This window comes from Mixophyes fleayi, chromosome 10 (assembly GCF_038048845.1).
Source record: "Mixophyes fleayi isolate aMixFle1 chromosome 10, aMixFle1.hap1, whole genome shotgun sequence".
NCBI lineage: Eukaryota > Metazoa > Chordata > Amphibia > Anura > Limnodynastidae > Mixophyes > Mixophyes fleayi.
Window position 1 is genome coordinate 74,467,365 of NC_134411.1, and position 22,916 is coordinate 74,490,280.

A 22,916-nucleotide genomic window follows, 5' to 3' on the forward strand; every position below is an offset into this window, starting at 1 on the left:
AGAACTTTGGGGAGTCCTCCCGGACTCCCGAAAGAGTAGGCAAACCTCCCGGATTCGCCAAAATTCACGGCATTAAATGGTGGGGGCCGGGCTTAATTGTGCCATTAAGCCCCGCCCCCGCTATTCAATACAGTGAATTTCGGCATTTTCTAGTGGCTTCTCCCCTGGGATCTCCCAGGTGAGAAGTTTTGAAAGTTGGCATGTATGGCTTATACAACCTCCTGATGCTAGAATACATACTGATTCACAATTCCTAGAACCTTCCTTTTAAAAGTAAAAAAAAAAAAGTAACGTTATTAAGTGTATTAACAATTTAAAACTATTTGGTAAGGAATATTATATTTATGTATTGTAATAGTTATATAATATAGTGGGTTGTGATTCATGATTTATACCGGGACAAGCAGTCTGTTTTGAAAATAATGGGGGAACTATCAATTTATTTTAGTCATCTAATTAAGTGCAAGAACTCGGTCTTACAATCTTGTACAAGCCAAGAACTGAACCCCAGACGTCTGTAGATTAGAATTACAACATTCTTGTCTACAACAGGCTGCATACTTTCCTGCCTATCTCAATCATTCTTGACCAGAGGGAAAGAAAACACCATGGAGTGTAGAATTAGCAAAAGTGGAGTAGAAAGAGTAAAAATTGGATTTCCAAATCTAATTCTCAGGTCTACTTTCTCCACCTATTTCTATATACCTGACTTTCTTACATAAGACCTGTCACCTACTCACAGTGGATGCAGCTACTTTGTAGTCTGAGGCAGCTTCTCTAAGAATGCGCTAGGAACCAGTGACACCACTGAGGCACTTTTGGTTCATAGTGAATGAGATGACTGGGTTCTCATGAATATTGGTTCAACCAATAAAATGTCTGCCTCCATGGCGTGTAGCCAAAAGGGGGCACTTTAAATGACTTCCAGTGTCTGAAAGCTAATGGTCTGTACCTGGAATCTGCAAACTTGAATGAGATTGCAGCATCTAAAGTGCCTTTCTGAAGGAGAAGTAGACATAGTGCTAAAAAATAATTTAATAATCATATGTCGTCTGTGCACAAAACGTATTTTGCAACGGTAGCTCACATTTTTAAATACGTTCCAGATATTGCAAAGAAATACTTCAGGCTGGCTGAGATGCTGTATTATAAAGTCCTGGAAGCCATTATTGAGCAAGAAAAGAAACGACTCGGAGATACGGATCTGTCTGTAAGCAAAACAAAAAAATAAAACTTTTTTTTTTAATAGCCTTCATTAGGAAAGTGATGCCCTAGTATTGTAATGTGCCTTAATTTGATGAGGATTTAGTGTCTGATCTGCATGCCTGCATTCACCTCTGGAATATGCCACTTTATTTAACTACTTAATGTTGTGATGCCTTCTTTATAAATGCAGTGTCAGAGTGAAATAATTAGTCAGAAACACCAAAAAAATACATTTCCCGAAGATCTCTAGAATAGGGTGTGTTGGGGAAAGCATTAAATAACCAAGTTAATTGGATGAGCAGAATATAGTTTTATAGAGTCAGAAATATATTTTATTGATGGGAAAACTAACCAGTTTTTGGTTGTAGATAGTGATTTAGTACTTTTCATTAGTTTTGGTAATAATAGGCCGGTAACAAGGAAAACCGATTTGTGTTCTTGCTTAAGTGCTGGCGATATACTAAGACACCATTAACACATTTCTTGTAATTATCCACTGCGATAATTTGTCATTAACATGTTTTTATGTATGCATGACATTAATGATCCTCAGACCAGCATGTGGTTCTGTCCTAACTCATTAAAAATAAATGTTACAATGATCTTCCTGTGTCTTTACTGCACAGACAGACTAGGAGAGTGCAATTGAGGTTTCAGTTGAGAAAATGCACCTAGAATGCTTGTATGCATTGTTATAACAAAGCACGTTGTTAGCAAAATGATTGATTATTTTAGTACATTTGTTAATTAGAACTGTTTACTTCCATAAAATGGATACATCTGTGTTACTAATGTGTCGCTCATGTCTCCTTTTGCAGAATATTTTGGATCAGGAAATTTTTCACAAGTCCCTAGTGGCCTGTTGCCTTGAAATTACCATCTTTTCCTACAAACCCCCTGGCACCTTCCCCCAAATTATAGTCATGTTTGACTTGGCACCCTACCACTTTTATAAGGTACATGTAAATATATAACATTACATGATGACAGGTATTACAATACAGCTCTACACTATCCTTCATTCTGTGACTTTTGTGTATATTGTTGTGGACAGTGTAATCTATAGTTAAATGGGTTCTAGCCTCACAATTTGAGTTTTATGCAGGAAAATAAATGTAAAAATACCATTTCAAGTGTCTGTGATGGGAACATTTTATATTTAATTTTCGTTTGCTGCATCGGTCCTGCAACATTTTCAACTTTCTGATCTGCTCCTGGAGCAAGTGTTCATATACTGAAGTCAGGTGCACAAAACCATAATTGTGACATTTACATACATCTATGTACAAGGTTCTCTCCAGACAGTGCCAGTGCCCATCCTGGCCAAAATGTAGCCCGGCACTTATAATATTGTTGGAGATGTAATTTGGCTATGGGGACACCATTACATATTTGGTGGGACTGTCCAAGATCACAACAATTTTAGTTTGGTGTTCTTGCCGTGTCGAAGGAAATTATGCAGAGTGATATTCCAGTAGATCCAGCTTCTGGCTGCTATACCTGACCAGCTTACCGGCTTTCCAATACAAAAAATCCCTACTGAATAATTTAAGTAGTGCTGCAAAGGCAGTGGTTCCAGAACACTGGAGATCCCTCTCCTCCAACACTAAAAGAGTGGTCGCCCAGCTTGAACTGTACAAGAATATGGATGATCTGATCCATTCATCCTCCCTTAGGTTTGAAGGTTATTGTTGTTTGGATTTGGTGGCTAGAGTTTCAAGGATCTGAGATACACCACCTTATCTAGATAATCCTCATTCGATAAGTTACTAACAGCGAAAATTCCCCTTTGACCGAAATCCCTCTCGACATAACTTAGTTCATGTAATTGCCACCATTACAGTCTAAGACCCAGGTCCCCGAGATCCCTCTCCTCCCCCTTTCTCCTCCTTACCTTCCCTTCCCCCATATTGCGCTTATGTTCCTTTTATAGCCTAAAAAATTGTTCATCCAACGAATGCAAATGTGTTCCTTTCTTGTCTAATTTTTTATTTGCAAAGCTCTAGATGTGGTTGTCTTTAGATCCTTATAGGATCGTACCTTATTTGTACTTCTAATTGTTTGCCATGTTACTCTGTGATATGTTTATGCTTTAATTTTTCTTTACCTTAAAGATATTTCACACACAAAAAAATCTATGTAAATCTTCAAACATGGCGTTAGTGCCTGTAAGACTCTGGTGTCCTCTGTACAGTAAGATATTTTAAAATAACATTCCCCTAATCCATTATGAGCAACAGGTGGCCCACCGAGCCTTCACCTTTGACCCCCCCCCCAGCTCCTTCCTACTTTTCCAGATTTGTTTGATAAACACTTGTTTAAATTGCTGCTATGTTATTACAGAAAGATGTCTTTCTTTCATGAAATGTATTGTTTTAACTCATTACTGACATTAAGGGTAATGTGCAGCCCTTTGGAAGGTTAGAGGGCTGCCCACATGGCTCCTGAAGTGTATCTGATTGATTGTCTATCACTGCTCTTAGTGGCCCTGTTAAGAATACCAAGGAAGTCAAGTTCTGTGTATCACTTACAGCACCCATGTGATGGTCATTGCAACCAATCAGATGGCAGCTTTAATTTTCTTGCCTGCACTGGAAAAAAAATGATCGTAGAATTGCTTTGGGCAACTCTCACTTTCTTCTCTGCACTAATCTTTATAAATGTTCCCCAGTGTGTTGTGATGGCTCAAGGATAGGCTTAAAGTTATGATGTAATAATGTAGAATTCAGGAATCAATCGTCAAATCTCGAAGCCAGCAGAAGCCTTTTAAGAACTAGTGAATGTGTCCATCCATTCATGCCTATAACAAATGTTAGGCACTAGCAATATTTTTGGTGCGTTGGCTACCTGGCTCCTGGTATCTGTTCAGCTCTGGGTTATACCATTATTGGACATCATTTAAATTATATTCCTGACTCCAGAAAATATTTTTGATGGTGTATTGTAAAGATTGTATAGCCAGCAGGTGTCGCTGTTGCTGCACCCTATTTGTGGATAGGTGTAGGCTCTGCAGGCTGCACAGTGTAATAACACCTTATTTCTGGGTTAGTTCAATATTATTAAAGGCATTGTTCTTTCAAGCAATGCTTTTTTTTTTTAAAATCAGGTAAAATTTTATTGCATTTTCCCTTTTTTTTTTTTATAACATTTTAAACAACAAAAAAGCCCATAACATTGGACTTAATCCCCAATTATAACCCACACAGTGTTACAGGTATTATCAAGTAACCATACATAATAGTATCACAAAAGAAAAAACATTGACATTCAGATATACAAGCCAAGGTATGTACACCTCCCACCATTTCAAGATGCAATGAAATAATATTACAGTTTTGATAATACAGAATATAATCGTTGACCTTAATGACTCAACAATAGGCGGCTGGATGTCTGCCCCGAGCATTCATTAGGAGAGCTCCACCTCCCTCAACCCTTCTGTAACATATGGGGATATCCTCCACCTATACCATATTCTTTCATACTTATCCACTAGTTTCCTGCTGGTGTACATGAACCTTTCATGGCCGACTGTATCGTTAACAAGGTCGATCCAGCTACTCAAAGTCGGGCCTTCTGGTGCCATCCATTTTCTAGCTATCACCACCTTTGCCAACATAAGTGACGTGTTGATAAGCAGTCTAATAAGTCTACGGGTTTTTTTGTTTAAGCCCAAACCGAATATAGAGAGTTTTGGAGTCAAGGCCACCACTCCCACCTCCAGTCTTTTAATACAATCCTCCACCTTTCCCCAAAAGAATGAAACCAGCGGACATTCCCAGAGCATATGCCAAAAATTTCCTTTTTCACTCTTACACTTGGGACACAACACCCTCTGACCCCCACTAAACTTAGAAAGCCGAAGAGGGGTGAGATACGCTCTGTGTAACAGAAAAAACTGGACCTGGGGAAATCTGACTGATGCAGTGACCTCTTTCGGGCTACACAACACCATACACCATGCCTTGTCACTAAGTCTCCCCAAATCCTCCTCCCACCTGCATCGCAGCTCCGGCAAGCCCCCTTCACCAGATCCTTCCACCAATATTGAATACAAAAAAGAGATTTGCCGTCTTTGGCCCAACCTGGACAGTTGCACCCTTAAGGAGTCTGCACTAAAGCTTGGGGCAGCTCCCCGGAACTGCGAGGCCAAAGCATGTCTTAACTGCAGATATCTATAAAAGTAACCCCTAGGTAGCTCATATAACCTCTGAAGTTGCTCAAATGAATATAATACCCCATTTTCATACAGTTGCCCAATCTGTATTATATTGTAGATTCGCCAGGCTCCAGCTCCCTCCATCCTAATCATTTCTCCAAAATCCAAATTATCCCAGAGTGGAGTGCACGGATCTAAATCCAATCCACCCCCAATCTGGGCTGACAGTCGCCAAACCTTCATGGCCTGAATTAACAAGGGGGGGTCCCTCCCAACCTTTCTTCCAGCCAGAAGAAACTGCACACGTGTATGATTAGATCCTGTCTCAGAGACTAAAAAGTCATGCAAATCTACACCCAACCGCGACCGGAACCATACCTCAATATGCGTTAACTGGGAAGCAAAATAATAAAGCCGTAGATTCGGCAAAGCCAAACCCCACGACCCTCGAGAACGATATAAAGTAGTAAGCTTAACTCTTGCTCTCCTGCCTGCCCACACCAAAGAAGCCATGAGACGTTCAATATATCGAAATGTGCTATGAGGAATATACACCGGTGACTGCTGCAAAACGTACAAAAACTTTGGTTGGATTATCATTTTGACCAGGTTAATTCTACCTGTGACCGACCGTGGCAGCTGCTTCTATACCCCAATCCGGCTCCTAAGATAGTCAATCTGAGGTTGGACATTACGCTGGATATATTGACCCATATCACTAGATATCCAGATACCAAGATATTTAAATACCGGGATCCATTTAAGAGGAGTCTGCAAAACTTGACCTATAGGGCAAGCACCCTTAATCGGAGTTACACTAGATTTGTCCCAATTAATCAAAAGCCCCGAGTACCTGCCAACCACTGAGACCACACTGAGTAAAGTTGGCAGCGATTTATCAGGATATGACAAAAAGAGCAACATATCATCTGCATAAAGGGCAATCTTGTCCGTCCTGCAGCCCATCCTCAATCCAGTAATATCTGACTGCATTCTAATCATACATGCCAACGGCTCTATGGCCAAGGCAAATAGAGTGGGAGACAAAGGGCACCCCTGTCTGGTACCTCTGCCCATAACAAATTGACGGGACACAAAGCCATTTACACAGACTCTAGCTGTAGGGGAGGAGTATAGCAGTCAAACCCATTGAATAAAAACCGGACCAAACCCAAATTTCAACAGCACCGCCCACAGATACCTCCACTCCACAGAGTCAAAGGCCCTAGCAGCATCTAACGACACCACCACCGCCTCCTCCTCCACCGGGTGGGGCAACTGCAGATGGCAAAAAAGCCTACGCAGATTTATAGCCGTAGATTTCCCCGGCATAAAACCAGTTTGGTCAGGATGTACAATCTCACTAATTACCCGATTTAAACGTGTCGCCAAAATTTTTGCCAAAATCTTAATATCTGTTGTCAATAGCGATATAGGTCTGTATGATTCTGGAAACAAGGGATCCTTTCCCGATTTAGGGATAAGAACTATAAGGGCTTCAGACATAGACGGAGACACACATCCCTGATCTCTAAAGCTTGTAAACATATCTTTCAAGCGAGGCACAAAGAACCCCAGATGCTTCTTATACAACTCTATGGGTATCCCATCTATGCCCGGAGCCCTGCCATTTGGAAACGAGGCTATCGCAGCTACAATCTCCTCATCAGTAATTGACAGGTCCAAACTTTCTCTACCATCTGCGCTCAATTTAGGTAAAGAAACAGCCGCCAGATACGTGTCTAAATCAAAGTCTGAGTACTCAGCTCTTGACACATAAGCATCTTTTAAATATACATAGAAAACATCACTGATCTCTTCGGTCAAGGTATGCAAAACACCCAAAGTATCTGTAATCCCCGCCACTACAGCCGCCGCCCTTTCTGACCTTGCTAAATACGCTAAAACCCTAGTACATTTTTCAAGCAATGCTTTTAATTGTGAATAGCACAGGGAAATGGAATCCTATAATTACAGTTCTTTAAAGTTTGTGCAAAGTATAAATTACAAGGTTTGTAATACATTTATTTAAGACCTGTATTCCACTGTCCTGCTTGAGCATCATGGGAGTTGGCGTTTAAGGTTTCCCATTCAAATCTTACCCTTTGTGCTTGACAGGTGATTGAGCTCCTCATTAAGGCAGAAGATGGTCTATGTCGGGAAGTGGTAAAACACCTTAACCAGATTGAAGAGCAGATCCTGGAGAGCATGGCATGGACACATGACTCCCCACTATGGGACAAAATTAAGGACAACGATGGCAAAGTTCCACTCTGTGAAGAGGTACAGGAATATATTATACCCTTTGTGTAGTTGTTTTCTGTATCTTGCATGTATTTGTGAGCTGGACTCTGACCTAGAAATATTTAGAGGTTTGGTATCATACTACAATACACAAGCTTGGTTATATAAATCAAGTCGTCACGTTCACAACTCTGTAAGGAAGATGTTAAACTGTAAGTACGTTATTGGTAATTATTTACGTTGCCACAAAATTCCACAATGCAGTACAGTGCGGAAAGCGTAGTACATAAAACATTGAGGCCCGACAGACACAATTCAGAAAGTTCATGAACCATGAATGCAAAAATATCAAAGTTAAACATGAGCCATAATAGACTAGATATAGAACAAACGGTATGCAAGAGGCATACATTGGTGAGAGAGAGGGAAGAGCTGGAAAACAAAAGAATGAATAGAAAGTGAAGGAAGTTAGCATTTGAGCGAGATTTCCTTCTGCAGTACTTGGCTGTATGGGAGCTTGTTTGTAGATAATAGATCTTCTGCAGTTTAGAGTGCCATAGGTTGTGAGTGTTCGCAGGGGAGTCCTGTCTAGGGCTCAGGTGAGAGTGTGGTTATAGTAGGAGACAGCCAAATTAGGGTATGATGGTTGGGAGCATCACGATAATGCTGAGTTTACTTGGATTTGGGAAGTGGTGCAGGGAGAGAGCAGAAAAGGAGGTTTTGGTCAGAGAGTGGGCTGGAGTTATAGAACAGTGGTGGGAAAAAATGAGGTGAAAGAAGTGACCATTACTATGGGAGAGGAAAAGACGGAGATAAGTTTGGCAGTAGCGACTGGATTTTCAATCAGAATATTGAGATGACTTCGTATGAGGGAGGGTAGGCTAGTGGATAGGGTCTGAGGGAGCCAGGCGGTAAATGACAACACAAAAATGGATTGAGGAGAGAGAGCGCGAGCCCAAGTGGAATGACCTGGAAGGTGCAACAGGCAGAGGATAGAATACTTACACCATTGCCTTGTCTACCCCCCGATGTAAGAGGAGAGACCCCATAGTACAGAGCCAGGTTTCAGTGATGGAGGAGATAAAGATGAAACGATTGTTTGATACAGACAGATTTAGTATCCAGACAACACAGCAGAAGTGGGGAGATGAGGAAGGAAAGGGAACAGAAGTAGATATAGAGCAGGAAATGGCAGCTGAACAGAGAGAGAGTTGTAGGAGACAGGAAACCGTAATAGGAAAAGAAGAACAAAGCAAGTTGGAGTAGAGGTGCAGATTAGCATGTAGCAATATTGGTCATCAAAGCTTAGGAACAGAGCAAAGGTTGGGCAACCACAGAGTATCATAACTTAGAAAGCGATGAATAGGTAAACAGTGAAACATATCCTCTTTAATTGCACAGTATGTGCAAAAGTCATATCAAAACGTGAGATGTCCTAAACAGGCTGCCAGATGTCTGCAGAATACAAATCTCCACCGATCAGTAAAAAAGAATAAAAGCATTACAAAATATAAAACTCTTGAAAGGTACAATAGTAAGATGACAAATGCACATACATATTTGACAGTGTGTATAGCACTCTTTGACATAGCTTTTACAAAACAAGTTCAGCTTCACATGAACATTGTACCATGAAGATGTTATTTTGTTTTAAATTATACAAATAAGGGAGAAAAGAGGAAGAATAGGGGGGGAGGGACAAGGCAAAAAAGGGGGGAAGGAGAAAGAACAGATTGGGAGGGTTAGGGGAAGGAAGGAGGAGTTCACGCCTTTATATTTTTAGCAGGAGATAATAGTTCAATCTAGTATTTCTAGTAATGGATAGGGTTTGGCTAGAATTGGAGCAGAGGTTGGTTGCAATACGAAGCCCAAGGAGACCAGACCTTGTTGAAGGACACGGATGAGCCCCTAAGCACACTGGTGATGTGTTCCATCTGATAAGTGTGCCAGGTCCGACCACAGACCATTTGGAGCGTTGGAGGAACGGAGTTCTTCCAGTGGGCAGCTATTTGACAAGTAGCTGCGCTGATTATATGCCGAAGAAGCTTATGAGTGTGTGTTGGAATGTCTGGGAGAGGTAGAGGCAATGATACGTGCTTAGGATCGGAGGGCACAGGAGTATCGAGGACAGCCGTTGCTAATGCGAGAACTTCTGTCCAGAACGGGCGCAGTTTGGGACAGTCCCACCATGTGTGTATGAAGGTGCCTGTATGGCCACAGTCTCTCCAACATGTTGGACTTGTTTGAGGGTATATGATGTGAAGCCTAGAGGGAACATAATACAATCTATGTAGCAATTTAATGGCGTTTTCTTTGGTACGGACATTTATGGAGCAACGAGCTGTCCACTCATAGATGTCCGACCATTCTTCTGGATCTAAGGATGCTCCCAAATCTGCCACCCACTGTGTCTGAAAACGGTCCTTGGTCTCCGTGGAAGTGGGGAGTAGGGCATTGTATAGCGTTGAGATTAGACCTTTTGAGGATGGTCCCGATAGGCATAAATTCTCAAACACAGTGGGGGGTCTGCCAGATAACTGAGCCCTGACCTGCTGATGATAATGTCTGATTTGTAAGTATTGGTGGAACTGTCCCATCGTGAACCCACACCGCTCAGTCAATTCTGAGAACTGAGGGAACGTTAGAGTCTTTGTTATGTGGTTTAGCAACAGTAATTTACCTTCCCCTGCCCACTTTGCGTACATAGAACGTGAGAGGCCTGGTATAAAAGCTGGGTTCAACCAAAGAGGTATAAGTATCTTGGGGCGGGAGATAGAGATGCCATTCTACTACACCGAGACCAAATTGAAAGGGAGAGGGCTATTACCGGGTGAGTTCGAGAAAGGGCTGGTCGCTGTGTGGCTGAGCGCCAAAGGATAGAACAAATTGGTGGGTCTCCTACTAGGTCTGATTCTATATCAACCCAGACCCTGGTCCCAGGCGGGGAGTGCCATTGGACACATTGAGCTAAGTGTACCGCATAGTAATAATTGCGAAGATTGGGCCGATCAATCATTTTAAGATTGGGTACCCCCTTTTTTCATTTTAAAATTTGTAATCTCTTTTTTGGAGCTGATGTGGCTATCATTTCTGGACAGATTATTGACATTGTTATCTATACATTTTTATTCAACTGTTAATTAAACATATTTTCAAGGGTGGGCAGCATCCATTCAGTGGAACCTGGTTGGTTTTTTGCTGTACATGGACTAAGATATCTCTTATCTCGCTTTGGAATTGGGAAGTAACTCAGAAACATTCCGCTTCCTCTTAGTAACATGTGCTCCATATATTATAAAGTGTTATTATGTAATGTTTTTAACAGCACAGCTCATTTTTATGCGTTACAGTTAGCAGGAGAGTATGGGAATTCTGGAAAATGCTGAAAGTATAACCTCTTACAGCCAGGACCTGGGTACCAGGAAAAATAAGTCTGTCTGTGTTGTACGCTGGTTACAAAGTGTGTGTGATAGCAAGGGCAGTGTGATTGTATAGGTGTGATGCTTATTGAGGGAGATGGCACATATAGCTGTCCAAATTCTCAGCAAAAAAGAAGTTTGAGCACAAAGAATCCTGGGACAATGTACTCTTACAAAGCAGAAGTGATACCACATGTCCCATGATGCACCATGTTCTTCCTGCTTCTCATTTTCTCAGATTAGTCCTGAAAACCTCCATATGCAGGTAACGATCATAGGTATACTTATAAAATACTTTGAGAAGGGCAGATGCAACTCTGAGCATCTGCGTGATCAGTGAGAGGAGAATTGGCATGGTGCATCATGACGTCAATGGTTCTGGGACACTGAGCAATCAAGCAGCAGCTCAGTTTGGGTAAGGCTATTCAGACCATAAAACTAGACCTTAAAGTACATCTTGGTCTAAAGAACACATTTGTTTATTAATAGACACACATTATCCAAGCTTGATCAATGTGTTTATATTTTACTGTAACAATATGAAAAATACAAGGAAACATTATGTCCAAGAGATCAACAGTTTAGATATGAACAGTGCAATAGTGTACAGTGCATAATCTAAAGTATATACAGCAAGTGTATCCTCTTCAGTTGTACTTGTCTTTTTGTATTAATAAGATGTACTACTTCTGTAAACTGGTTTACATACCAAGATACAGAAGTAGGTCTGCCTTTCATTAAACCTGAGCCTCTCAAATCCTCTTAATAATGGCTATTTCTGTTTTTCAGGTTATGCACCCACAGCATTTTGAGAGATCTAGCAGTAACAGTACAACAAGCTCATCAGCCCCTCTTACCCCAAGAAGAGTGAATGAGATCCGGGCAGATGCGTCTGGCTTAGGAAGGAGTGAGTTGTTGCAGAGTCTCTAGAGTGGCTTACATGCAATTGTTTATACATACAATAAAGACATATCACAGTGCATGACCGATAATTTCACTCCATCTCTAGAAATACATTGTAACAATTATCATTGATTTTATTTTTGTGCTTGGGCTCCCTAAGATCAGTGGGCTGCTTTTGATCTTGCAGATTAAAGCTATTACTATATTATATGTACTACTTTTACGTCTTCAGACCTCTCCTCCTCCCCCACCTTGTGTGAACGGTACAACTCGCCTGTTGCTGGGACAGCTCGCCGACGCCTCTTCAGAGACTCCGAGAGCCCATCTGAGGGAGGAAGCCCGGCACAAGCTTCTCCCCACTCCACTGCTGACACAACTACCCCACCCGTTCCGGGGCAGACGCTGGTCACCATGGCAACTGCCACCGTAACGGCAAATAATGGGCAAACGGTTACAATCCCTGTACAAGGTAGGACAATGTCCAGAAGGAATATATTGCTATTACAAGTATAATAATTAAAGGAAACAGACCATGCTAAACTATTATATTTTTTCATTAAAATATTTTTGTATGTGGCTGCTTTACTTTTTTTCCCCCAAATCCTATCTGACATCATTTTGTAGTGCCCCATTCTGCAGTGGTCTACAGATACACCTTTATATAATATGTTACTTATTGGAATACAGTGTTGTAAAGTGAGTCTTTGGTAGTGTGTGGAACACAGTCATTTTAGTGTTCTCTCCATGTTCTTCTAAACTTAGGGATTGCGAATGAGAACGGAGGGATCACATTCTTCCCGGTACAGGTTAATATGAGTGGACAAGCTCATGGGGTGACTAGTTCCATCCAGCCACTAACAGCCCAGGCACTTGCGGGACCACTGACCACGCAACAGATGCAGGTTGCCGGACAAGTATCCGTCCCACCTGTCTCAGTCTCACCAGGACAGCAGAATCTCAAGGGCAAACTGAAGAAGGTTGGCTCTCTGTCTCTCTTCTGCAGAAGGGTACGAATGGTTTCCTTAAATGATTTAGAGTGAGAACAATATGGAAAATGTGAAGTAAAAATACTTGTACCCTTATTTAGTCTCAGAATGCCTCGATAACATCTTATAGCCCTATCATTTATATTACATGTGGTGATCTGCTTTTCGCCCAAATAAGGTTTACCATTTAGCCAGTGTTCGCCTTCGTGATCTTTGCCACAAGCTGGATATTGCTGATGATCTTCGGAAAAAGATCTGGACTTGCTTGGAGTTCTCCCTTGTCCACTGTTCTAGTTTGATGAAGGACCGGCATCTGGACCAGCTCCTAATGTGTGCGGTGTATGTGATGGCCAAGGTGAGACTGGGAAAGCTATAGCTGAATGTCCGGCACGTTGGAGCCCAGGATTTAGCTTTGGGTTGGGTTATGTTGAAACCTGTATGTGTCTAAACATTCTGCAGCCTAAGTCCTGTCTTTTACTCTGTTCCGAGCAGGTGACAAAGGAAGATAGGTCGTTCCACAACATCATGAAATGTTACCGTACCCAGCCTCATGCTCAGAGTCATGTAAGTACAGCACCAGTCCATATGCAACGTTATAGACTAGCGGTCTTACATTCACATTAAGCAGAGACTGTACTTGTGAGACGGTGGCCTATCCATTCAGAGTACCAATGTCATTACTGGGCACTTTAAAGAAAAGATCATTTTTTTAAAAAGTAGAAAAATTGTGGTTGATAAAATGCCTCGGTTGTGTACGTTGTGCACAGAAAGCTTGGTCACAGGCAAACAAACAAAGCAGCCAAAAAAGATGTAATAAAAAATGTGCCCCCCGCCCCCTAGAAGGCCAGCCTATAGTATTACCCAATATAAAGTATATGCAATAAATAAAAGAAGCACCATAGCACCAGAATACATTTGCTTTGCAATCCAGTTATCCAAATTACACAATATAAACTAATGCTGTGCACTGTTCTGGGTTTCAGGCCTACAAGAAAGATGTCCATTTTTCTTTTTGTAGGTTTTATCCAGTGTATTATTATTATTATTGATGTGTTAACTTTTCAAATGTGAATAGAATTCCATTGACAGTTGAATAGTGGACAACTCAGATACAATGTGGTGGTGTTTCGCACAATAAAACATTTATAGTGGATGTTTCATTATCTTCCTACAGAAAATATCCGTTCATAGGAACATGCATGTACCACACAAAATAGCACGTCACACATAGGAACATGTAGCATATTATCCTTCAATATTTACCAGATTACTCAGCAGTAACCAAGGTTATAAATGTCCAGCATAGCTTATCTTCCTAGGAAGTCTGGCTGCCTTTACTAAAAAATGTAGAGTGGAGTCCAATCAGCTGCTCATCACTTTTATGAGCAAGGCTATTGGGAGGCATTGCTGCATACACACCTGCTCCCATGTCCGTGGCAAACACCAGGAAGCGGTGAGCACTGTGACCAAGGCACCCCTTGAGCACAAGGAAGATTGTTGGTACATGTTAAGTCCTTTGAATCTCTGCGTATGCGAAAAGTTGGCTTAGTAGGTGGGTGGACCTCTCCTTTCAACAGAACATAACTGAATATATAGGGCAGTCACAGCACTGAGGTCATGAGTTCGATTCCCGACCATGGCCTTATCTGTGTGGAGTTTGTGTGTCCTCTCTGTGTTTGCGTGGGTTTCCTCTGGGTGCTCCGGTTTCCTCCCACACTCCAAAAACATACTGGTAGGTTAATTGGCTGCTATCAAAAATTGACCCTAGTCTCTGTCTGTCTCCCTCTCTGTCTGTCTGTGTCTGAGCGTGTGTCTATATAAGGGAATTTAGACTGTAAGCTCCAATGGGGCAGGGACTGATGTGAATGAGTTCTCTGTACAGCGCTGCGGAATTAGTGGCGCTATATAAATAAATGATGATGATATAGCTGAATGTAGCATCAAAAAGTGAAGCTATCTAAACTCCATGTAAAGGTTTCATGTTGTTTCTAATACTCTTTAAGGTCATTTGTCATCTGGGGGTAAATTTATCAAGCGGGGTTTGAAAAGTGGAGATGTTGCCTATAGCAACCAAGCATATTTTTGTTATTTAGTATATTGTTCTGATTGGTTGCTATAGGCAACATCTCCACTTTTCAAACCTGCCAGAAACTCTTAGCTTGATACGTTTACCCCCGATCTCGCAGTGTTTTCTTTCTGGGTTATGAGTGTTATATTCAGTACTGCTCCAGACCTGTTGAAGATGGAGAATCTCTTTAATCTTTCACATTTATACAAAGCATCACCAAATACTACATTACTAAACTTTGTACATTGATGTGAAAATAACGGTGCCATATGATTCAAATGTATTAAATAGTCTGGAGGCTTTTTGGATGAAAATGACAATTCCATTAATTGCCCCATGATGATTTTTGTTAAGTGTAATTTTTCTTTATTATTACCTTTTGACTTGTGCTTATTTCGAGTAAATACATTCACATAACTTGACATATTAGACATGCACATTCTAACACACATGTTCAAAATACCGCATTAGCACTGGTTATTTAGAATTCAATTTATATTTTTATACATATCTTTTTATGTCACAAGACTTATCGAAATTGCTTTCTGCCCTCTGAATACTGTAGGGATTGCAGGTTCTACACAATTCATAAACTCTGGTCTTACCTTGATATGTTTAGATAAATTAAGGCTGCCTGTCTCCCCCATTCACACTGGTTTCAAGTGCTTCACTTTAATGTATTAGGTTATTTTCTCTGTAATGTCACTATTGACCTGCAGAGGGCGCCATTGCATAGTATTTGTTAGTAAATGCTCAGTGTGCTTCACCGGCTGCCTCTGATTACATGTACATACATTTTAAAATGGACAGAGATATATTTTGTTTTATAGTTATGACCGAGTTCATTGTTTGTCTTTGCAGGTATACAGAAGTGTACTTATTAAGGCAAGAAGGCGGCAGCAGTCTGGTGGCAGTGACCATGCACTGTCGGGCTCTCCAGCAGAGAACAGTACAGACGTTGGTGAGGGACTCTCTCTTGTATTCAGTTTGTGGGGTAATATACTGGATCCATAGAAAGTGTAGCTGCATTATCCACTGCTGGGAATGTACCAACATTACTCATAAGACAGTGTCATTGCCATGTCCTGGCAGACTGCAGCCTGCTGCTAGATGCATGTACTTTACACAACTGTTATCTACAGGCCGGGCCTAGTGCAGCAGATATGTCATTTTCATGGATTGTTTGATAAACACAGGAGATATTAGTCTGTGTGAGACGCATTAGGGTCAACCATTTAACCCAATGAGGATAGAAAATAAAATAGTCTTGTGGACAGGAAGAGGACAAATGTGAGATCTTTGTAATTGGGAGTTTCCACCTCTCCAGTTCTCTATCTGCTATTTGGGATACAAAGGTCCAAGGGTCCCATACTGGACTAGCATTGCATTCTCCAGCGAATACAATAATAAAAGAGGATTGCACCTCCCATTTTATTATCTGCCATTCCAACTGTTTTTAAATACATTGCTTTATGTTTTTAGCTTCTTTCTGTGCATTTCAGTCATGTATTTATATCATCAGTAGGAACTGTTTACTTTTGTTGCCTTTGCATAAAACACTGCTGTGCCCTGTGCATTGTATCCAGAGATATTGTGCCGTATACAATGTAAATAAACAAAGCTGCATGATATAAAGACATGGCCGATGAGCACAGGCCGCTAAGAAAATGAAAAACAATGTTACCTGGTGAATGTTATGGAAATGTGGGTTTGAAATAATAATTTTGCAAATATTTGCGCTGGGGTTTACATGCTTGGTTAACACCTGCTTAGACGTGGGTAAAAGAAATATCTGCCTAATATGTTCATAACTCATGGTTGCCTACTCTCCCGGAATGTCTGGGAGACTCAAGAGTATGTATAAAGTATATGCACCCCCTCAAAGTACAGTGCTGTGTAATATGTACCATGTTGGTGCTGTATAAATAATTAATATGCAATTACTTTAAGCCATAGGTGTATTTATTTAGGATATTATCAGTCCATGCTGCAGTAATAAAAATGATCCAGTTTACAGAGCTCAATCTCTTCATTGATTCTTCTTATTTCAGGCAGCAGAGAGCCCAGTCCAGTAATGCGATCCAGTAGCACTTTACCTATACCCCAGCCCAACAGCGCCCCACCAACACCTACCCAGCTCACTGGAGGGAGCAGTGATATGGAGGAGGAGGAGAGGGGGGACCTTGTTCAGTTCTACAACAACATCTACATTGGAAAAATGCAAAGCTTTGCCATGAAGTACTCGCATGCTAATGGGGTAAGTGCCCTCTTACATTGGTCGTCTTTTACTGACTAAAACATTTCAGACTACTATAAGTAAACACAATGCACAGAACACTTGGGGCTAGATTTACTAAACTGCGGGTTTGAAAAAGTGGAGATGTTGCCTATGGCAACCAGTCAGATTCTAGTTATCATTTATTTAGTGCATTCTACAAAATGACAGCTAGAATCTGATTGGTTGCTATAGGCAACATCTCCACTTTCTCAAACCCTCCGTTTAGTAAATATACCCCCTGGAGTAGAATAAATTGAATTGTTCTAAATGATCACTCAGCAAGCATGGAAACAAAACCTCTTCCCTATACTAGTGCTGATACTCCCACTACCCTCAACAGGGATCTGACATGCTGAGGACATTTGATCCCTGACAGGATGGTTGCACTTCTCTTTTATTACATGTACTTTTTTCAAGTGAGAAAAAAAAAAGTGTAAGAAGTGAAAGTGTTACTGGAGCCTGAAATGGTGTAGTGTCTGTGCAAGCCAGCTGTGTCACTGGATTATAAAATACTGCTGGAGCCCAGCTGTTAGTGTGTGCCCACGGTCATTGTGGGACAGCAGCTGCTAGTAGACAATGTGGGGGAGCTTGTGAAAGTGCTAGTTTTATGCCCAAAGAAAAGACTATAATGTAATGGGCATTTCTGCTGTACTGTCGGCTCAAAGGTTTCTTTAAAGGAAAAGTTGCCTACGCTAAAGGTTACTAAATATGTTCAAATGTTTGCAGAGCTTGAAGCGTAGCAATGTGTTTACATTTGCTATGCAGTTGAGTGCAAGTTCATTCTTATAAGAGGCCCATTATCTACACCAGTCAATAGACTTAACGGACATGTCCACTCTTGGCCGCTTCCACCACCATCTCTATAGCCTGATGCTGGGTGTCCTGGAATTTTACTGTGAAGAGGGGAACATAGCAGGGGCTTGATATGGGGGTGAAATCTTCATTCATGATCTAACTATCTCAAGAATCTTCAAAATGTGTAGCAAAAAATATTTATTACTGCAGCAGCGTGTTAGCCAGAAAATTCTATGTGATGTTAAATACTTTACTGTCAAAAAAGACAAAAGTATTATAGGAGCGATACCTTTATTGGCTAGTCAATTTGGTTATTTTATTTATTTTATTTTGCGAGCCAATAAAGGTATCGCGCCTATAATACTTTTGTCTTTTTTGACACGAAAGTTTTTAACATCACATCAAGTATCTTCAGTTATGCTACACCTTAGAAGTAGTTACAATTTTATGTTCTAAAACTTTGCACTTCTAACTTGGCCCTGGTGGTAAGGGTCAAAAGAAGTAAAAGTTCAACAAGCACATTATGCCGTGGCTAAAGCTTAAATAAATTAAAGTTATCGGTCAGTCTGAAAAGGGGTTATAAAGCCATTTCTCCACCAAAACACAGTAGTAGTTAAATGGAGAACATTTAGAGCAGTAGTGAATCTCCGCAGGCGTGGGAAGCCAGCAACAATTTCTACAAGTGTACAACCTGAAATCATCCAGCAAGGATCCTAAAAAAACATTCAAAGAAATGCAGGTGTCTGACTCCACAATCCGGAAGAGACTGCACACAAATTGGCTTCATGGGAGAGTAGTAGTGAGCTGGAGACTATTTATACACGCTTCTCTATTTGTCAAGAAGCACCTGGGTGATCCGCAAGCCTTTAGCGGAAATGTTCTATGGACAGATGAGTGACACTTAGGCCCCATTATCTCTTGCGTAATTACTTTTATTACACAGTGACAGTTGGTGTTGGACAACTTTGTTCATTAAATAAAATAAATGTAAAAAGTGCTCATTTAGGATCTCTTTAGCCTATATTTGATTTTGGGGGGAGATCTGAGAACAAAACACCCATTGTGACAAATATGCAATCATAGGAAAAAGCCATAAGGGGTGAGATACTTTTTCAAAGCACTCTATGTAAAAGTTTTAGCATGAGTTTAGAAGTTTAACACTGCATATATAAACTATTGTCCTCTGTTATCACTTAATAGCTAAAGCAGTTCCTTTTTTTTTTTCTAGCTTAGAACACAGAAAATGTCGTATTCAGCCTCTTGTGCTCACTAACTCTCTTTCACAGGACAAAGCTACGCCGCTCTCCCCCTATCCATCCATGCGGATCCTGTCCCCACGCCGCGTGCAGCTGTCTCATAGTCACCCCATCTACATTTCTCCACACAGTGAAGATACCAGCTCATCCCCCAGTGAAAAGATCTGCTACTACTTTAACCTCAGCCCTGCAAAGGTGAGTGGGATGCGCATAATAGGTAGAGATGCAAGTTTAGAAACTTGTTCTATGTTCTCATGGCAAGTGTTCTATATTTGCGGCCAAAATCCATGATTGACGGCTTCTAGACAAATACCAATGGACTCCCAATATAAAATGAAAAGCGTTCATAGTCTGTATGTTATACTTCCTATGGTATCACTGACAATGCTCCTGTGTGAGGCCAGCAATATATACGGACAATTTCTTTCATGGGCAAAGACACCATAACTAGCGATTTAAAGTACTTTGTACTCCATCCATATATTATTCTGTATACTGTTCTTTAAAGACTCTGGTGTAGCTAGGGGAAAAATCCCACGATAAGCACAGCTTTAATTGCCATAATATTCAATTTGCTTTTGCATATTCCCCTTACAGAGATTGCAAGAGATTAACAGTATGATCAGAACGGGAGAGACCCCAACCAAGAAACGAGGAATCATTTTGGAAGATGGGAGCGAGTCCCCGGCCAAGCGCATATGCCAAGAAAACCACAGTGCCCTGTACAGGAGACTGCAAGATGTGGCTAATGACAGAGGGAACCTGTGAGCAAGTCAGCCCGTTGGACTGTCCCCACCACAGTATTTTATGGGATAATATAAATTAAATATTTTGTAATATTATGTAACTTCAGACACCAGGACTTTGCCCTGTAGTGTTCTACTGATCCCTCCGGAAGTCATGGGATAAAATATATTAAAAAAATATTTACTAATAACGTGATTGAGCACTTAGGCAGTAAAACTGCCCAGAGGTTGCACTAGATATGTAAGTTTACATAAACAAGTCTCTGGTTATTTAAAGAACATAACAGAATATTATGTTCAAGAAATATTGAAATAAAAATGTCAGTAATTCATGAGAAGCTAAAGCAATTACACTCCTTAGTATATTGGGAGGTGGAGTAAATGAAAATTCCCTTGAACTATGCATGTACTGGTCTGCTCAGTTGTCCCATCCATGGTCCATGATTAGGAGTAAGGAAACTAAAGACATTATATGTTCCTATTATAATCACATCTGAGACTTGAATCAAGCAGCAATAGGGTTTGTTAGGCAGGACATGAGAAGTTTCTCATGCTGAATTGGGTTGGTTATAAAATGTTGATATTCAGAATGTTGACAGTCAATGCCGACCCCGTTAGAAGGTCATCCTATTAGGTCAACAGCGTTAAAATGTCGACAGGTTGTAAAGTAGACAGTCACAATGTCAACATAGAGGGTGAGATATAAACCGGCAATACAGTTTAAAAAAAAAAGAGGAAAGGGTGGGGGACAAAAAGAGTGTGGTCTGGTGGAGCTATATGACAAACCAGCACAGAGCTTAATTCCCTAGGGTGATTGGGTTTGTTTTATGGGTAGCAATGGCGGTGGTGCCGGATTAAGCCAAACCCCTATGTCGACATTGTAACTGTCGACTTTACAACTGTTGACGCTCACAATGTCAACATTTTAACTCCGTCAACCTAATATCGTCATTCTGAATGTCAACATTATGGTGTCAACATTTTCATTTTCGACATTTTGACAACATCCTGCTAAATGGACTCACTGTTGAAGGCTGATGAAGCAGTCTGCTATTTTGTGCTAAACTAGCATATTAAAAAAAAAATGAATACAGTTACATGATTCCTTATTTAGAGATCTTGCCACCTGTTGGCTCACTACTCTGGGTAATTTGTAATCTTTTATATTATTAATGCAAGTTTTCAGAAAAGGTGGTTTTCCTTACCAGAAAAAAAGAAATCTGTTAAGTTATTTTATTTATTTTTCACCTTCTGTTTTCATTGTCCCTTGATAAGTGGCCCATTCATAACGAAGTGTTTTAAAGAAATAAGAAAAAAAAGTAAAACTGAAAACGCATTCTACAATACTTCTCAAATAAACGTTTTGAATTTGTTAATAAAAGGTAATCCAATGTTATGTACAGAAATGTTAATGGTTTAAAATGTTTTGCTGTACAAGAAAGCTTGTTTATAAATAACACATTGTACAAAAAGATCTGGTCTGTTCATTCTGCCTTGGAATCTAGAAGGAAAAAGTATTAGGCCTAAGCTACTGGACTAAAGTACATTACATAGTTATGAACAGCAGGGGCTCCCATTCTCTGTCATTTCATTGACGTGTAGAGTTCCACTGACATAAGGTATTTGGTCCACACACCTAAATTCATCAAAGAAGTGGAGAGGTATAACACTGCTGTAGCTAATGCCATGAGATACAATATAAAAATGCAGGATCATACTTTGTGCACTACACTGATCACAATCATAAACATTTCTATAGTAAAGCCTGCAGTATAACTGTGTAATATAATATCTGGAATAAACATAAGAAACTTTTCATAGGTGTTTTTAATTGGAACAGAATTGGAATGGAAATTTAAAGTGGCCCTGGGAAAATATTCTGAAAGTGGCCTCCTGTTGTTGTTGTAGCCAAGCTGTCTGTAAGTGGGCTAATGTTTGCATTACCACTGCCAATGCGGGTGCTATCGGACCACTGCACTAGTGCACTGGCAATACTCTGTGCTCCCCGTTGAGTGCACGCAGTTCCCCCTTCAGGGCAGGAAGAGAGAGAGGCTTTGACTTTTGTTGGGGATGGGGATACAGACATTCACAAGGGCGGGCCAGCGGCCGCACAAAGTGGGAGGGAGGAAGAAAGCAACAGTGGCTGGAACAACAACATCGGGGCCATTTAGAAATGGGTCCTGATTTCACCAGTTTAAAAAAACAAAGGAAACTAACTTAAGGCAGCCCCATGACTTCATGGGGGCCAGCAGCCTACAGGAGAAGTCTATAGCCAATCCAGTCCTGGTCCTACAATTACTATCTATAGTTTGTATATAAAGGCCACACAGGTCAGTACCAGGGGGGAAATATGGGGTCAGTCTCTCTTTTCAACCCTAATCCTCTGTAGAAGTTTATAAATAGGACCAAAAATAGCTACAGTTTGAAAAGAAAATATTCCTTTATATTTTTCCCCATCATTATTCGGCATTATGGTGTCATTGTTTTAATTTTCAACATTTTGACAACATCCTGCTAAATGGACTCACTGGAGCCAGCCGTATTTTCAGATTATATCTATTTATACCTCTTAAATGAGACCAATTGCATGAAATACTATAGTTTATATAACAATCCCCACAGAAGTCAGGGTCAGAGCCGTAACGAGGGCTGTGCGGCCGGTGCGACCGCCCAGGGCGCAAAGCCAAGGGGGCGCCACGGCCGCACTTACTGTGATATATGTCCCCCTAGCAAAATCGCCCTCTCCCCCGTATCTCTATACATTTGGCCGCATGCTGCCTTTTCCTGTATAGAGGCAGCATGCGGCCACTCTGATTATACAGAGGGCGTGGCCTCTTCATGTGCACACTGCACAGG

General features: G+C 40.9%; 1 protein-coding gene across 1 annotated transcript in view; it reads left to right on the forward strand.

Annotated features, from left to right (window-relative positions):
* The window catches only part of RBL2 (RB transcriptional corepressor like 2), a 51,511-nt gene extending 29,979 nt beyond the window's left edge, over positions 1-21,532 (forward strand). The window contains exons 11-22 of the mRNA XM_075188873.1: positions 1,107-1,210; positions 2,025-2,162; positions 7,484-7,648; positions 11,818-11,935; positions 12,164-12,400; positions 12,694-12,938; positions 13,096-13,272; positions 13,410-13,481; positions 15,847-15,946; positions 17,037-17,242; positions 19,345-19,509; positions 19,912-21,532. Coding sequence (XP_075044974.1) covers positions 1,107-1,210; positions 2,025-2,162; positions 7,484-7,648; positions 11,818-11,935; positions 12,164-12,400; positions 12,694-12,938; positions 13,096-13,272; positions 13,410-13,481; positions 15,847-15,946; positions 17,037-17,242; positions 19,345-19,509; positions 19,912-20,082 — 1,898 coding nt within the window. The 3' untranslated portion in view covers positions 20,083-21,532. The remainder of the gene's footprint in view (positions 1-1,106; positions 1,211-2,024; positions 2,163-7,483; positions 7,649-11,817; positions 11,936-12,163; positions 12,401-12,693; positions 12,939-13,095; positions 13,273-13,409; positions 13,482-15,846; positions 15,947-17,036; positions 17,243-19,344; positions 19,510-19,911) is intronic.
* The last annotated feature ends 1,384 nt before the right edge of the window (positions 21,533-22,916 follow it).